This window comes from Haplochromis burtoni, unplaced genomic scaffold (assembly GCF_018398535.1).
Source record: "Haplochromis burtoni strain Fernald_Lab_line unplaced genomic scaffold, NCSU_Asbu1 Contig_453, whole genome shotgun sequence".
Taxonomy (NCBI): domain Eukaryota; kingdom Metazoa; phylum Chordata; class Actinopteri; order Cichliformes; family Cichlidae; genus Haplochromis; species Haplochromis burtoni.
Window position 1 is genome coordinate 217803 of NW_024582814.1, and position 18342 is coordinate 236144.

General features: G+C 41.6%; 1 protein-coding gene across 1 annotated transcript in view; it reads left to right on the top strand.

The window, feature by feature from the left end:
* The first annotated feature begins 10349 nt into the window (after positions 1 to 10349).
* The window catches only part of LOC102290573, a 17869-nt gene continuing 9876 nt past the window's right edge, over positions 10350 to 18342 (top strand). Inside the window, exons 1-6 of the mRNA XM_042213552.1 lie at positions 10350 to 10724; positions 10812 to 11374; positions 12531 to 12837; positions 16300 to 16514; positions 16885 to 17111; positions 17614 to 17723. Coding sequence (XP_042069486.1) covers positions 11284 to 11374; positions 12531 to 12837; positions 16300 to 16514; positions 16885 to 17111; positions 17614 to 17723 — 950 coding nt within the window. The 5' untranslated portion in view covers positions 10350 to 10724; positions 10812 to 11283. The remainder of the gene's footprint in view (positions 10725 to 10811; positions 11375 to 12530; positions 12838 to 16299; positions 16515 to 16884; positions 17112 to 17613; positions 17724 to 18342) is intronic.

Genomic DNA, 18342 nt, shown 5'->3' on the forward strand with positions numbered 1-18342 from the left:
CGCGTTTGTCCAGTTGGTCTCCCTCGTATACGAGAATCATAAAGAGCTCTGCTTGGTGTTCAATGCTTTTTGCTGTGTAGTTGAATTGTCTTGAACGTTCCAGCGAATGGGTTTATGCTACAAACCCATCACCGATGGCCCATCAGGGTAGGACCCCAGTCTAGACATTAGTGGTGGAGATGAAGATGGAAGCTTAAATAGAGCATGAGCAGTATGGGAGAAGTGAGTGGCAGGCTGGTTCCACAAGGGAGAATGTTTGATGTCCAGTGAGACTGTATGTGGAGTGGAGGCTGATTGGCCCGAAGAAGGGCAGGAAAGTGATTGGATTAGTGATGTCAGCAATGAGCTTGACAGTATGGAAAAGTGGAAGTGATGTAAAGCATAATTAGCCACCAAATACCCAAAAAGCAGACAGATGTGTGACTACTGATCTTCCTGATTGAACTTACGCATTAACTTCATTTGTAACCTGCAATACTGTTTCTGTACTGTGATGAGGTCTGAAACCTAAAACTCAAATAAACTATTTGTCTGCACATGATCAGTTAGCTGTTTGACAACTACTCTTTCAAAAATTTTGGGTATAAAAGGAAGGTTGGAGATTGATTCATTCACAACATGAGGTTAGCCGTTAATATCCTGCTGTATGGTTTGAATGACACGCTATGAAAAATTCCAGATGCCTTGATGTCCACACTGATGTCTTTAGAGTTCAAATATTTGGTGTCTTGCCCATGGGCTGTGATCACATATCAAGGTTTTAAAAACTGAGCTTAAAGAAGTGCTGCACATGAATAGTGCTAATAAAAATCCAGAGAGGCCAACAATTACCACTGATTATTTTTAGAGGCATGTTTGTGTTAAATAAAACAAGAAAAAAAAACATGTAAATACATTTTGAGTAGCCATTTTTCTTTTACTTCTCCAATTCTGCAAATTTGTATAACAGATTATGTACAGATTATTTTTTGAAAAAGGAAAACATAATAGGAAGAACTGTATAATCATATTAGCTGTTTCAAAATAAAAGTCTGTACCTCCATATAGGAATTGATCTCTCTACAGTAAGAACTCCAGCTGTAACCTCTGAAATAAAAAGCTGAGATGCAGGAACAGTAATACACAGATGATATTATGTGTGGTGGTGAGGTTTTTGTGCTGAGAAGCAGCCATAGATAACACTGTGTAAACTAGCTGCACAGAAGTACACTGCATTGCTGTCCTGCTGGAGTTTCTCAATTGTTAAGGTGCAGTTTTTATTCTCATCTGCACTACCATCCAAGGTTGCAGACACATTGGCCTCTAAAGTGGGACGGCTTCCCCACATGTATCCCAGCAGCTGTAACTGTCCACCCTGTGACTGCTTGTACCAGAGGATCCTGTTATAGGTGGAAATGGTGTGCAAACATCTGAGTGTGGCTGTCTCATTTGGGTTTTTGTACATATCAGCTGGAGTCTGGTGGACCTGGTCACTGAGTGAGACACCTGTGAAAGAAACAGCAAAGAACACCATAAAATACTTTACACACAGCAATAAGAAGAAGGTGCGCGCTTTAGGCAGCGGTTATTCCAAAAATATCCCTCTTTTACGCTATTACCTGAAACCAAATGAATATTATGAATCAGAATCAGGAATAAGATCAACATCTTCTTTATTTCAACTATTAAACTAGCTTTGGTGTACTGTGCTGTTGCCTTCAGTTGCTGTTTTTCTCAGTGAATCTGCAGTCATACTGTTCATCCACATCCTTAACGCACAGAAAATCATAAGGTGGGCGGGAACCTCCTCCCATCAGCCCTACACCATTAGCTCAGTACTTTATGAAGATATGCTGCCAGTTCATGAGAAAACTGAGTCAGAGTTGGAGAGAGTGATATTACTTACTTTCTGTCACCACCAAACAGATGTGGCAGATGGAGCCAGGTTTCTCCTGTAAAAAGGTCTTTTTTTCCTTTGCACTGTCACCAAGTGCTTGCTATTATTGAAGGGCCTTTGCAATATGACTCGCTGTCATTTGGTGGTATATAAATAAAACTGAATTGAACTGATGTCTTGAAATTGCAGGTCTGTTAAAAAATGTTCCTACTTTTGAAGGTGTGATGAGCTACAGATGAATGTTATTTCTAGCTTTATTCACCTAATAGGTTAAATTGAACTGTTTGGCCATGTTTGGCCAAAAACCCATCTCCATAGAGACTGTGTCAGCTCCCAAACAGACAAAAAACAAACTAAAAACCAGCAACAAACAACTTAAACATAAACAATTACAAAGAAAGAACAATACAGTATCCACATCTGAACCAAAGAGTAAAACAGTGAAATGTGGATTATTAAATATTAGGTCTCTCTCCTCCAAGTCTCTGTTAGTACATGACTTAATAATTGATCAACAAATTGATTTACTCTGCCTTACAGAAACCTGGTTGCAGCAGGATGATTATGTTAGTTTAAATGAATCAACACCCCCGAGTCATTCTAACTACCAGAAATCTCGAAGCACAGGCCGAGGGGGCGGTGTGGCAGCAATTTTTCACACCAGCCTATTAATTAATGAAAGACCAAGACAGACTTTTAATTCATTTGAAAGCCTGATGCTTAGCCTCGTCCACCCCAGCTGTGAAACTCAGAAACCAGTCTTACTTGTTATCATCTATCGTCCACCTGGGCCTTACACAGAGTTTCTGTCTGATTTCTCAGACTTTTTATCTGATTTAGTTCTGAGCTCAGATAAAATAATTATTGTGGGTGATTTTAACATCCATGTAGATGCTAAAAATGACAGCCTCAACATGGCATTTAATCTGTTATTAGACTCAATTGGCTTCTCTCAAAATGTAAAAGAACCCACCCACCACTTTAATCACACTCTAGATCTTGTTTTAACATATGGCATAGAAACTGAACATTTAACAGTGTTTCCTGAAAACCCTCTCCTGTCTGATCATTTCCTGATAACATTTACATTTACAATAATTGATTACACAGCGGTGGAGAGTAGACTTTATCAAAGTAGATGTCTTTCTGAAAGCGCTGTAACTAAGTTTAAGAATATAATCCACCCACTGTTATCATCTTCAATGCCCTGTACCAACATAGAGCAGAGCAGCTATCTGAACGCTACCCCAACAGAGGTCGATTATCTTGTTAATAATTTTACCTCCTCACTACGTACGACTCTGGATACTGTAGCTCCTGTGAAAACTAAGGTCTCTAATCAGAAGTACCTGACTCCGTGGTATAATTCTCAAACACGTAGCCTAAAGCAGATGACTCGTAATCTGGAGAGGAAATGGCGTGTCACAAATTTAGAGGATCATCATTTAGCCTGGAGAAATAGTTTGCTGCTTTATAAGAAAGCCCTCCGCAAAGCCAGAACATCTTACTATTCATCACTGATTGAAGAAAATAAGAACAACCCCAGGTTTCTCTTCAGCACTGTAGCCAGGCTGACAAAAAGTCAGAGCTCTTTTGAGCCAACCATCCCTTTAACGTTAACTAGTAATGACTTCATGAACTTCTTCACAAATAAAATTTTTATCATTAGAGAAAAAATTACCAGTAATCATCCCACAGATGTAATATTATCTACAGCTACTCTTAGTACCATTGATGTTAAGTTAGACTCTTTTTCTCCAATTGATCTTTCTGAGTTAACTTCAATAATTACTTCCTCCAAACCATCAACGTGTCTTTTAGACCCCATTCCTACAAAACTGCTCAAAGAAGTCCTGCCATTAATTAATTCTTCGATCTTAAATATGATCAACCTATCTCTAATGATCGGCTATGTACCACAGGCCTTCAAGCTGGCTGTAGTTAAACCTTTACTCAAAAAGCATCTCTAGACCCAGCAGTCTTAGCTAATTATAGGCCAATCTCCAACCTTCCTTTCATATCAAAAATCCTTGAAAGAGTAGTTGTCAAACAGCTAACAGATCATCTGCAGAGGAATGGTTTATTTGAAGAGTTTCAGTCAGGTTTCAGAGCTCATCACAGCACAGAAACAGCTTTAGTGAAGGTTACAAATGATCTTCTTATGGCCTCTGACAGTGGACTCATCTCTGTGCTTGTCCTGCTAGACCTCAGTGCAGCGTTCGATACTGTCGACCATAATATCCTATTAGAGCGATTAGAACATGCTGTAGGTATTACAGGTACTGCACTGCAGTGGTTTGTATCATATCTATCTAATAGACTCCAATTTGTGCATGTAAATGGAGAGTCCTCTTCACACACTGAGGTTAATTATGGAGTTCCACAGGGTTCAGTGCTAGGACCAATTCTGTTTACATTATACATGCTTCCCTTAGGCAGCATCATTAGAAGACATAGCATACATTTTCACTGCTATTATTACTTCCAGGCTGGACTACTGTAATTCATTATTATCAGGATGTCCTAAAAACTCGCTGAAAAGCCTTCAGTTAATCCAAAATGCTGCAGCAAGAGTCCTGACAGGGACTAGAAAGAGAGAGCATATTTCTGTGATGCATTGAGTTTTTCCTTTCCAGTCACCTTTCTCACTCACTATGTATTAATAGACCTCTCTGCATTGAATCATATCTGTTATTAACCTCTGTCTCTCTTCCACAGCATGTCTTTATCCTGTCTTCCTTCTCTCACCCCAACCGGTCGCAGCAGATGGCCGCCCCTCCCTGAGCCTGGTTCTGCCGGAGGTTTCTTCCAGAAGATGACAACCCCGCCCTGAGCCTGGCTCTGCAAAAGGTTTCTTCCTGTTAAAAGGGAGTTTTTCCTTCCCACTGTCGCTAAAGTGCTCGCTCATATGATTGTTAGGGTTTTTTCTGTATTATTGTAAGGTCTTTACCCTACAATATAAAGACCCTTGAGGCAACTGCTGTTGTGATTTGGCGCTGTATACAGTTGAGTTGAATTGAATCAGCTCAGGTATTAAGGTGTTAAACTTTATTGTTTAACACTTCATGATTACTTCATGATCAGTGTGAATACAGAAGAAGAGTTTGGACTGGAAGACCCACTGTGTTTGAGCATCAGACACAACTCAAAACTATGCTAGAGAGCAGTTCACTTTCCTTTAATCAGACTTTTCTGTGCATCAATTTATGAGGAATATATGCAGCTGAACACATCTCTGTGTATCACTCATGATGCACAGGCTTTGAATCACTTGTGGTTTCCTGTAAGGCAAACACCTGTTTCTGTAGCTGCTTTTATAATGTAGTCAACTACATACTAGACTATTTCAACATCACGCAAAAAAAAGAATCTTTCTGACATCACTGAGACTCAAAACAGGTAACAATTATTATGAAGATTTCACATTAAGAAAGTATCAAGTGTGAAGTGCTGATGGGACTGATGAAACCAACATGTGACAGAAGAAATTAAGAGGGAATCAGTTGTCACTTCGCTGTGAGAGGCATTTGAGAGTTGAGAATGATGTCACCATTTATCATCAGCACTGTTTCTCTCCTCTGTACTGCAGGTATGGTTTTAAGATCTTTATGCCCAGAAATGTATCTTTTTCTTCTTAAAACACATATATTGCTAAAGTTCACGTTAAAAAATACTTGTTCATGTGCTTGGTTCTAGCTGTTATATGGACTAACGATGTCACACAGACCCCTACCTTACTCCTGAAAACCGGTGACTCTGCCCAGATGTACTGCCATCACAATCTGCATGGCAGTTATTACCATATGTACTGGTTTCAGCAGTTACCAGGGGAGAGCTTGAGGTTGATTGTCCACATGCTGCCTTACAAGGCCCCAGACTTTGGAAACTTTAGTCAAGAAAAGTATTCAGCCAACAAGATTGTAAGTGAGAGCGGAGCTTTCACAGTGAAACATCTGGAGCCAAGTGATAGTGGTGTGTATCTCTGTGCTGTCAGCTCACACACTGATGCAGATACCTGCCAGGCTATACCAAAACTCAACAAAGATGACTGAATATTGGGAAACTGTCAATTTGCGATCAAGGTAATGTGTCACGGAAGTTTGCAATGTGTCACAGTTCTGGGTCAGGTTCGACCCAGCATTTTGAGTTCTTATGTTTTGTTTTATTTTTGAATGATTGTTTTGTTTCTCTGATGCTATGATGATTATTATTATTAGAGTTCCATGTTTCTGTTTATCCCCGTTTAAGGATTTGTTGTTTCATGTATTGTTTGAGTTGCATGTGTTATATTCTGTCTGCCTCTCTGTCTGCGTCTTTGTTTAGTGGTGTAAACATACACGGCAGACCCAGTGGCATTTTGATGCTTTTTATTAATACTTAGCCGGTTGCTGTTTACAACGCACACAGAGCTGCAGCTCTCCCGCTGCCCGCTCAACATTACCACAACAACCCCATACACAGGACCCAGTACAATATTTAATTCGGCGGGGCGTGATTGCGGATGCCGTGCAGGTGCGTCCGCCTCCTCTGCACGGCACCGCAGGCCACGCCCCGCCACAAGTGGTTTCTTGTTTCCTGTTTTATTTTGAAGGTCTATGTATCCATCGTGTTTCATCCGTGTGTTCTCCCTGCTGTCCGTCATCACTTACCTCCGCCCATCCTTCTTCATGTTTGTGTCCTGGTTCATGTTTCGTAGTTTAGTTGTTCCCAGTTCAGATAGTCTGCAGTCCAGTTTGACCGTTTTTCTATTTTGTACTTTACTTTCAATAAACCACCTTCACACCTTTACAAGTGCCTGCGTTTGGATCCTACTTCATTATCTCCACACGGCTCACTTCACTCGCCGTGACACAATGTCCACTCGATAGTTCATTTGAGTTGGATCAAATTCATGCCATAAATGAACCACTCTGGAGTTGATTTGGAACTGTATCAAGACCACCTCCTCCAAAGAGTCTGGGTGGGATTGATACTCTCTAATACTAAATATAGGATTTGCATCTACTAGCTATGCTGAGGGGTAGCTCTGGCAGTATTTCAGGTTGATTCCAGCCTTTTTTTCTTGTTCTGACACAAGCGGCATCTGATGTGGTCTTCTGCCACTGTAAATCTACCTATATCAAGGTTCAACATGTTGTGTATTCAGAGATGCTCCTCTGCATATCTTGATTTTGTCAAGTGGTTATTTGATATACGACTGCCTTCCCATCAGCTCAGAAAAGTCTGACTATTCTCCTCTGACCTCTGGCATTAACAGAGGTTAATTCCTACCCCAGGAAAACCCCAGGAAACTGCCACTCAATGGATATTTTCTCTGTTTCAGTCCATTGCATTGGGTTCCTGCTGTTGTTTTATATATATATATATATGCAGTGTTGGTCAAGTTACTTGAAAAAAGTAATCAGTAACTAATTACTGATTACTTCCCCAAAAAAGTAATCCCGTTACTTTACTGATTACTTATTTTCAAAAGTAATTAATTACTTAGTTACTTAGTTACTTTTTAAAAACACGATTTACAACCTGAAGAGGTGATAAAGCGATAGATCTTTCAGCCCAATTCTACTTTTTCTACATAATCCATCATACAAAATGTAATCAAATGGAAAAGTCTCTTTTTTTTAACTTGTTTTATAGTTTTAATCTTTTAACTTTATGCATCAAGCAAAAATTTAATTATATGCAACATTCTCTGACTTGAATAAATTAGTTTAACATTTAAACCTATTTTCTGCACATTCCAGCACATAAAATAAAATATTTTTTGTGTTTACACTCAGTCTTTCAAATAGATGCAAGTAAAACACAGCAGAAAATAAATAAAGTCAAAGACTCAGCGGTCCTGTTGCTCTATTTTCACCTGTAAAGCAGGAGTGGGGTAGGCGGAGGTTTACCCTGGTGCAGGTGTGCCGCGGGTCAGTGGAAGAATCCGCGAGTTTCTCTGTGAGTTTCCCATTACGTCGTAGCACTCGGTGCTTGTTTAGGAGTTTTTTTTTCGCTGTAAAAAGAAGTTTTCTTCCCACGCACAGCGGACACTAATGTTTTTGTCACTTTTTATGGAATCAAACTCAAAGTAAGGTCAGTACTTCCACGCTTTAAACGCTGCACGCTCATACTCTCTCCCGCACTCGATATGTGATCCATTGTTGATCTGCACACAGCTGTTGTCACGAACGCCGCACTTGCTTACGTCACTGTCATGAGACATTCTCGCAAAGAAATCACGGCTTTAGTAACGCAGTAACGCAGCGTTCCTACAGGAAAGTAACGGTAATCTAATTACCGTTTTTGCAATAGTAATCCCTTACTTTACTCGTTACTTGAAAAAAGTAATCAAAGTAATCAAAGTAAAAGTAGTACTGCCCATCTCTGTGTATATGCATGGAGAGAGAGAGAGAGAGAGAGAGAGAGAGAGAGAGAGAGAGAGTTATGCTGTGAAATGCCACATGGTGGAGCCATTCTTACTTTTCAGAACATTTGGCTGTAATCTTTTCAGTGTAATTTTAGATTAATACCAACACCTGATATAAAAATGTACACAAGAATATGTTAAAGTGTTCTCATCTTAAAAAACAGGAAGGAACAACCAAGAACCAGGTGACCATTCACATGTTAGGAGGTGGAGTCATGCTGTGCATTACCCACACCCCTTCATCCTCTTTCCTCCTCAGACCTCAGAAACACAAGCTGATGTGACAAAACTGAGGAGGAGCTCTCCATTATAGAAGACATTAAAATGATCTGCTTTCTCTTTTTCTTTTTTCTAGCAGGTACTGACTCATATTCCTTCTCTCATTTATTCATTGCAAATAATATATAATAAGAAAAAACGTTCTTATGTTCTCTCCAGATTGCTGTGTGGGTATCCATCAGACTCCCCCTGCTCTCATCAAAAAGCCCGATGACATGGTGCAGCTAGTCTGCACCCACAATCTAACTGAATACAGAGTGATGCTGTGGTACCAACAGCCAGCTGGCCAGACAGATATGAAATGCATTGGATATATCAACTATCGGGATGTCACAGTGGAAGAGACATATAAACAGAATTTCAAGATCAGTGGAGATCTTAGTACAAGTGATATAAAAAATGTTTCACTAATAATCCGGTTGACAGGAGCTCAAGACAGTGCAGTGTACTATTGTGCAGCTCGTTTTGCACGGTGAGACAAAATCTTTCTGGTATTTACAAAAAACCCCAAAGCACAGGCTTCCAGTGCTGATAGATTTGTAGATGGCACAGAGGAGCAGGCACCTGTTTCTGTGACTCTCATTTGGGTTTATTTCCTATTAAGTCTGTTCTTTCCCTAAGATGTTGTGCAGAAATACAGCAGCAAGGTTGGTGTGTGTTTCCAGCAGCATTCATAGGGTTCCTTGGAAAAAATCCTGACAGCTCTTTCTAATACACCTCACTAACATGGCTACGGCGGGCTAATAATGTGTGACAATACTATTTAGTTATCACGCATTAACCAAATAATGACTTGGAATCAGCTGAGACTGAAATTTACATAACTGGGGCAATAGTGTGGAAACAAATGTGACAGTGCAAAATCAGTTTGTAATAGTAAAAAGTCATTTATTTGTTCAATGATTTCATTTTAACATTCTTTGTAATGTGTTGTACCAAATAAAACTTGTTTGCTTTGATATTCATTCTAGGCCATCTCTAGCAGTGGATGGGGATGGACTCCAAATTGGCATTTTCTCCAAGCAATTGAATGTTTTAAAAAATCATTTTGTTCAGCCAATGGAAAAAGTACCATGACACAGCAATAACATGAAAATAAGCTTCTTATCTTATAAGGTATTCTATTTTTTCTGATCACAGATACATATATAAATGTGAACAAGAGGGTGAGACGTGTGCTGAAGGCACATTACATGTTTACATTTTCTTTTTACTAGATATTCATTTTACTCACCAACATTTTTTTGTTTTAATAATGATGGATTGCATTTATATAGCGCTTTTCTAGGCACACAAAGCGCTTCACAATTCCACTATTCATTCACTCTCACATTCACACACTGGTGCAGGCAAACCACATGTAGCCACAGCTGGGGCAGACTGACAGAAGCGAGGCTGCCATATCGCGCCATCGGTCCCTCTGGCCAACACCAGTAGGCGGTAGGTTGAAGGACACTGCAAATAATGTAACTAATTTGTAATATGCATTTTCACACTATATATAATTATTGTGTTCCTCTTCCTACAATAATACAGGGAAAACCACTCAGCGAAGGAAAAGCTCCCTTTTAAGAGAAACCTCTGTAGAGATGCACAGAGATGAATAGTCATTCTTTTTAGCAATTTCGATTCAAAATGCGTTCTTTGTATATTATAATGGGGTCGGTATAGAAGCAGGTAATCTACCAATTGGTTGTGGTGGTTGGTGGTTCGATTCCTGGCTCTATGCAGACAACAGTGCCCATCCACATCAGAAGTTTAAAGGTTTAAACTTTGTTTTTTTGTTTGATTTTCTGTCAGACAAAATTAATTATTTCCTCTTAATTTATTAAGTGCAGTAAATCTCTCTAGTATTCACCAAAACTCCATTTTCAGAGAATTTTCACTTGTTTTGGAGCACCTCAATATAAAATCTTTTCACAGTACGCTGTCCCCTAAAAATGAGACTTGACTTTTAACTTCTTCTACATTCTAGATGAGACGGCTACACTTTAACTGGTGCTGACGTGAGACTTCATCATCGTGGTGAGATGCTGTTGCCACTTTGTCTCCTCCCTTTCCTGCACCAGACTCAGAGTTATTGTCAGTCAGCAGCTGTGGTTTTCAACATGAACAGTTTTTTAATATCAGTTATTATTGCACTGTTGGGGATCAACGGTAATTATTTACTTAATTTATTTCTGTCTGCCCAATGCTGCAAGTTTCATGACAAGATTTGATTTAACGTTAGTATTTTTTCTACAGGGGCATCACCAAATCAAAATGAAAATGTTCATCAGACTCCGACTGATCTCCTGAAGAACATAACTGATGGAGACAAGCTGACCTGTAAACACAAAGTCAAGAGCTACGACACTATTGTGTGGTATCATCGCCCAGCAAGAGACACCTCTCTGAAGCTAGTTGGTTTTACAAGTTATAAGGAAATTCAGACTGTGGAGAAACCCTATGAGGGCTTATTCAGCGTGAGTGGAAATGGAGAGGTTGAAGCATTCCTGCACTTGGGCAAACTCAGGCACCCTGAAAACAGCGGGCATTATTTCTGTGCAGTTTCTAGTCCCACCACAGCAGAAAAGCCTGAAATTCCTCTACAAAAACCTTCATCTGACCCTGAACACCTGCAGCAAACCACATGCCCACAAACCTTTGCAGACAGTGGGAGGAGCTGCGCTGGAGAAGTTGACAGAAAGATACAGCGAATTCTAGTCCTTTTCAAATGCTTGAGTTCAGCTGGGATTCGAGCTGGTTTATCACATTCAACATGAACTGGTCTCATCTCTTCATACACATCATCATCTGCATTACAGGTATTCATAGAGACTCTCTGTCCTTTAGAATTTTGACTTAGAAGTGGTTTCCATGTTTTCTGTTTGTATAAAAACTATAAAACTTTGTAATTTGGGCATTCATAATTGCATTCAATTACTGGTTTTATTAGTGTTCAATAAGTATTTTACCAATGATCAGACTTTTAGTTTAAACCCTGAAGTCTGAATCCTCAGTTCTAACAATAGCTCGCTGTCCTTTCCCCAGTGTCTTTGCATTCAGGTAACAAAAATCATTGTGACTGAAATATATCAAAAACAGTTTGTGTTATTTATGTAGAGAGTTCTTCTACTTGTTGTCCAATAGATAGTTTAGAGGTTCGACTTGAGATTATTTCCTGTCGGTCTTATTTCCTACTACTCGACACTCTTTTGTATACTGCCAACACTTTATTCACTGTTAGTCACTTATAGTTTTTTATTCACTTATTCAGTCACTGTCATTTAAAAACTGTGTACATACTGTATATTTTAAGTATTTTTTTATCTCACTCTTATTGTCTGTTTATGCCCTGTCCTCATTTTTAACGTCATGCTGCTCTGTTGTATATTAATTGCCCCTTGGGGATAAATAAAGTCTCTGATTCTGTCATCAATGAGGACCACAGAGGGTTAATCTTTTATTGGAAAATTAAGTGCTGCAAAGCATCTGAACTAGTTATTTCCAATTATTTTGCCCTTCCATGGTCAGCCTTCAGCAGAGACATGTTCTAGATGCAGCCACGTTAGGGTGATTAGTTCTGATTTTCAGTATTTCCCTCCCTCTGAGTCCGTCTACAAGACAGCAAGACACGGGACAATACAGACCAGGTTCTAAAAGATTAGGAATTAAAGTTGCTAATAGCTGTTATTTTAAATAGGGAGTCCAGGAGAATGTACGCACAAGCACAGGTCATTTAAAGAGGTTAATAGAGAGAGTTAGGGATAGGGTTTATAAACTCTCTGATGTCTAATCGTATTATTAATTATCAATTAGCCAATAAACCCTCTTTTAATTCTTCATATTCTCAGATTGAACTGCATTTTCTATACTTTTTATTCTAATCCTATAATTAGCAGTTGTCTCAATGAGCATAGAATCCTTCAAAAGAAATGCCATCAATTTATAACCTGTCAACTTTTCTTTGGTTCTCTACAGGAGTGTCCCTCGATAAAGAAATAAAGGTTCTTCAAACTCCAGAGCAGCTCCTGAAGCCGCCAAATGAGGAAGTCAGGCTGACCTGCAAACATAAAAACCAAAACTTTAACACTATTTTGTGGTATCAGCGCTCCAAAGGAGACACTGCTCTGAAGCTGATTGGCTTCATGTATTATCAGTCTCCAACTATTGAACCATCATTTGTAGGTCAGTTCAACATTAGTGGAAATGGAGAGAGTGCAGTGGATCTTCACATCCTGAGACCGAGACACCCTGAACACAGCGCAGAGTACTTTAGTGCCGCAAGGTAGCACAGTAATGAATGCAGCTCCTCTCTCTTACAAAAACTGCATATGCTAACAGATGGTAAACCACTGGTATCATGTGATGAGGTTGGGAAGCACTGAGATGAGAAGCTTTTTTCCTTCAACGATGCTTCAGTTTAGCCTCCATAACAGTACAGACTGATAAACAATATAATTAAAGCGATACCCCACAAGCCTTTTACAGCTGAGGGGTAATGATGATGTGGTTCAAGCTTCTGGTAGTCAATAAAAGGTAACGGTTTTTAAGCATTCAACGCTCTTTGTAGTTTTTAATGTTACTTATAGACTAACTGGTCTATATTATAATTTCCATGCTTATTTGGGAAACTGTAAAGGTGAAAATAAAATCTATTAAAAAATGATTATGTGTGTGCTTATGTACTATATTAACATAACTATGGCAAGTCATGTCATCCTCCAGCAATTTTATTCTGTGTGAATTCAAAGTTTACAGTAAAAGAAGTGAATGAGTGTTCCTAAATCAGTCCAACCAGCAATTCAGTGTGAGTTTAACAGCTCCTGTGGTCAGGCACAGAAAAGGAAGCTAATTCTTTCTGCAGGTCCAGTGTATGTAATGTGTTACTGAAACCCTCCACGTCACAACTTCTGATGATAAGAAGAACAGGCCAGACACACTCTGGTGGTTGAGCCTTTTCACTGATAGGTTTTAGCCTCTGTGGAATGTTTAGTCCAAGTACACGACTCCTGGATCTCGACTCAGGACAGTTATATTTCTCTGTTAAATCGAATGTTTTTAGTTCACACCTACACCACACAATGAAGAAAAGATTAATCTAATTAGTGCTATTCCTGAGGGTTGTTTGGGTTTCTTTTTAGGATGTTGCAAGCCAGTTCAGATGGGTACCATGGTTATGCATTTAACCCCATCAATTTGGTGCTATATATAAAACATATGTTAAACTAAGGTCCTCCTTGTGTGTGTGTGTGTGTGTGTGTGTGTGTGTGTGTGTGTGTGTGTGTGTGTGTGTGTGTGTGTGTGTGTGTGTGTGTGTGTGTGGTGGGGGGAGGGAGGGGGGACAGAGTGGCTTTTGGAAGAACAAATCCCACAATTGTTAAGTCCCATAGTGTAACCACCCAAAAAACGATATGATGGCCCTGCTCTTTCTCATGTTCAGATGCTGTAATATCTCCACTTTTTCATGTCATTTAGTATAACTATGATCCACTTATCAAAATAAACGATTCCAGAGTCTATTAAAGGTTAGATTCAGCCAACAGGTGGAGGTAGAGCACGCAGCATAGAGGCTTGATGAATTAGCACCTCCCCGTTCCTTTTTTTTTTTTTCCTGTCCCATTTGGTTCTTTAGCCGTCAGAATTATTGTTTGAAGACCAACAAGGATACCCAATGATACCCTTGCCGTATTGGTCCATTTGATCAATCTTTGTTGTTATTATTTATTTTATTTTATTTTATTTTCAGTTGTCACAGACAGACATGACTGAGGGATAGGAAAGGGAGAAAGAAAGATGAAGAAAAAGAAAAACAGAGGGTAAGAGGGACAGTGAGAAAGGGCACTTAAAAAGAGAAAGAAGAGGAAAAAAACCTCCTGGATCACCTGTTGAGAGAAAAAGAAGAGAAAACAAGCAAAAAAACAGAGCAACATACTAAACACAACACCATCACGTTAATCTAGCTAAGTGTAAACAGCAGTAAATACTAAATATTGAATGTTGTTGTAAAAAATAAAAATGGTAAATGGCCTGTGTTTATATAGCGCTTTTCTAGTCCCTAAGGGCCCCAAAGCGCTTTACATATCCAGTCATCCACCCATTCACACACACATTCACACACTGGTTGTGTAGCAAGCAGGACCGACAGCGCACAAAGTGCTTGGAAATAGCAGACTATAAAGGTGTAGTTTATGTCTATGAACAGTGAACACCCGTGTGCACACCTGTGTGGATCAGCGCGCTTGTATTCAAAAGGTTTCCCCATGTAATGGTCTGCTAGAGGATGTAGAGAGCCATAGCCCCGCCCCCATGGCATGAAGCAGGCATGGAGGAGATCCAGGCTCCAGACTTCCAGAGGCCCCAGAGTGCGAGAGCCCAAGGAGGACCACCGGAGGGGCATCCGTGCCACCCTCATGGGAAGATCAGAGGAGAGCCCCAGATGAAGGGTCACCCAGTAGCCACGGAGCAGAAGCCAGAGGGGGCTGCAGTGGCGTGCCCGCTGGCTCTGCCGGCAGCCAGCTTTGCTAGAGTGAACCGAGCCGCAGGCCCAGAGGCCGGAGGCCCGATGGCCCCCTTTGCCCCGGAAGAGGCCTGACCGAGCAACAGGCACCAGGCCCCGCCAAGTAGTCACCAGGAGTGAGCTGGTACATACCTGAGCGCCCAGCCCCGGACACCAAGAACCACCAACGCACCGACCCCTGAGGGCATCTGTTACCGGCAGGGAGTGTGGTGAGGGGAGACAGGGGAATTCCCAGAGAGGTGGAGTGTAAGACCCGACCTGACATATAGACACAGACACAAACATGCATTCCCACCCTCATGCACACATATACAAATACTCAGCACTCACCCAACGTATAGGGATAGACATACATGGACACTGTACACACAATCACACTCCCCAAACAGACTCTATACCCCGGGTCCAGGTACCCTCGCCCCTGGAGGGGGAAATGGCACCTAGACCCAGGAGATGTTACCCTTTCCCCCGGGGTGGAGGCAAGCAGACCGCCCCAGGCATCCCCAGCAGCAGGGAGGCCCCGCATCCCAGATCCCAATAGGATGGCCAACACCTCCTTCCAGCCCCCCCGCCCCGATGGCCAGCAGAGAACAGGGGTGTGTGAAGACCCCAAACCTCCCTCCTCTTGCTCATGTGTAGTGTTGCTGCGTGTTGTTCTAAACACGCATTTAAAATTTAAAACACGGGAGAGCATGGTGCCGCTGCAGAGAGCAGCAGGTGTTAGCACGGCCCCTCCCAAGAACCCTCAATGTCTACATGGATTTAAAATTGAAAAGTGGGCACCGGCGCCAGAGGTGACGTCCACTGGACGCCGTTAACGTGCCCACCCTCAAGGCCCTATATGTATGTGTTATGAGAGTGTGAGTAATGTGGATGTCTAAGTTGTGGAATAAAATTGAGGCACAGGCGGCCAGAAGGGGACAGGGGAGGGGGGAGGGGGGGATTCCTCCCCTGCACCCTGGTGACACACCCACACCCCAAGGCCCTACTTGTGTGGGTGTGTTGGAGCGGGAAGAGGGAGGCAGCCGGGGATGGGGAGCACCTCCCCATTCCAGAAATACATGAGCTCAGTCACTCAGAGCAAACATTACTTTTTCACACAGCAGTGATGACAATGTCTCCTTTCATCCACACGTTTGGCTTTCTCTTCCTCTGCTTTCCAAGTAAGAGCCTCAGTTTCACACTCCCTCATACATAAACCTATAACTGTCCTCTTTGTTTGTACTGCAGTAATAATTGTATCCAAACATCCACAGCTCTGGTCAGCAGCATCATATTTCATCAAAGTCTTCCTCAGATTGTGAACGTGAGCTCTAAGGTCCGCATCGCATGCAGCCACGGTGACGGGACCCGCCTTGTGATGCTCTGGTACCAGCAAAGAACAGGCAGTCCGTCTATGACCCTCATTGGGTTTGGATATGGCACAGGAGACCCGACCTACGAGGGTCAGTATAAAGAAGAATTTAAGCTTGAAAGAGAAGACAACATAAAAGGAGCTCTGGTTATTCCCACAGCAAACCTGTTACTCTGCCAGCACACAGAGGTGTGGTTTAATACTGCTCCCTCACAAAAAGTCCCTCAGTGTCGTCTTCTTTTCTTCAGCTCTTACGTCAGAGGAAGCATGTCTTCACAGAGCAGAGAAGTTAGGCAGTCGGTCTCATACTCGAAGATGTGGAAGATGTGTTCAGCTGGAATCACACTTTTTTTCCTGCTCTTATTTACATGTAATTTTTCTTCAACAATAACAACCTTCAGAATTTTTCGACTTGTTTTTGTCAACTAGTATTAACCACATTTTAAATCTCTTTCCTGCAGATCAAGCCAACTGTGTGAAATTCCAGCAACCTCAGTCCAGGATAGTCAACGTAGGCGAAAGAGTAGAAATCCAATGCAGCCACGATGATGACAGTTTATACGTGATGCTCTGGTACCAGCAAAGGGATTATGGAGCGATGAGCTTAATTGGATATAGCTATGACACAAACAAACCCGACTATGAGCCGGCGTTTCAGAATCACACCGAGATTTTGAGAGAGACAAGAGTGAAAGGAGCTCTGAGCCTCCCCAGTGTCAAACTGTCACACTCAGCTGTGTATTTCTGCGCTGCCAGTACACAGTGATGTGGTTCAGTGACACAGACTTACTAAAACCATCTGTGCAGCCATGCTCTGCGCGACAGCATATTTCTGCAACAGCTTTGTAGAGATCGACATCTCTCATCACTCGAGTTTTTGGAGCTGCCATGTTGACCTGTCCAAAGCACATGAGGAGAGCAGGAGGTCAGACACAAACCAGCACAGAGAATCTGCTCTGGTGGTGGTACTCGCCTTCTCCACAAGGGCTGCGTCTGGATACCTGTGCCTCCCTGGATCTCCCATCCTTTATCTGCTCACCTGCTCATCCTGGCTGATTGCCCTGATCTCATTTAAGGCTTCACTGGATCATTGTACTCTTCTCAGTTAGTGTAGCCCAGCTCCCTGTTGTATTCTTCCTTGTGCTTATGGTTCTCTGGCTAATCATTGTTTCTCCGTCTCCCCTGTACAGACCTCCCTGGACCCCAGCCTGCCTTTCCTGGAACCCTTTTGGATGAGTGAGAGTGTGACTGAGGCACAGCGTGGATCTTTTGGGCCGAGTGTGTTTCTTTCACGAGTGGAGTGAGTGTGAGCATGTCTGTTCTCCAGGCCTGGACCTGCCCACGGAATCTCTGGACCCCTCTTCCCCCTCTCACTGTACAAATATTCCACTTGAGCTTCAGTCCTACCTAGTAATTGTGACAGAATCAGGTTAAGTTAAAGAAATAAAAGACCCCACTTTCCAATGAATTGCAATAATAGAATTGAGATAAATGCAGGTAAAGTAAAGGCAATAATTCAGTTCAATTTCATTTATACAGTTCCAAATCACAACAACAGTCATCTCAAGGCACTTTATATTGTAAAATAGACCCTACAATAACAGTCCCAGAAATAATAATAAAGTAAAGGCAACAAAGGAAAAGACATCTCCTACTGTTTTTTGGGGTTTTTTCATATTTGAAGAAATAAAATATCATAAATCACTTGGGGGGGAAAAGGACATTTGGACAAAAATGTAGTTGTGGCAGAGGTGTCGTCTCTGGCTCAGGGGGCAGTGAGCTCAAGGGGGGAGTCCCAAGGAGGCTGGAGGGACAGGTGTCTGGGATTCCACTAGCGAGGTTTCTCCCTCTAGAGTGAAGCCTGAGACCTGGGGAAGGAGGTGTGAGTGCTGGAGACCATCTGAAAAGCTGAAGTGGGC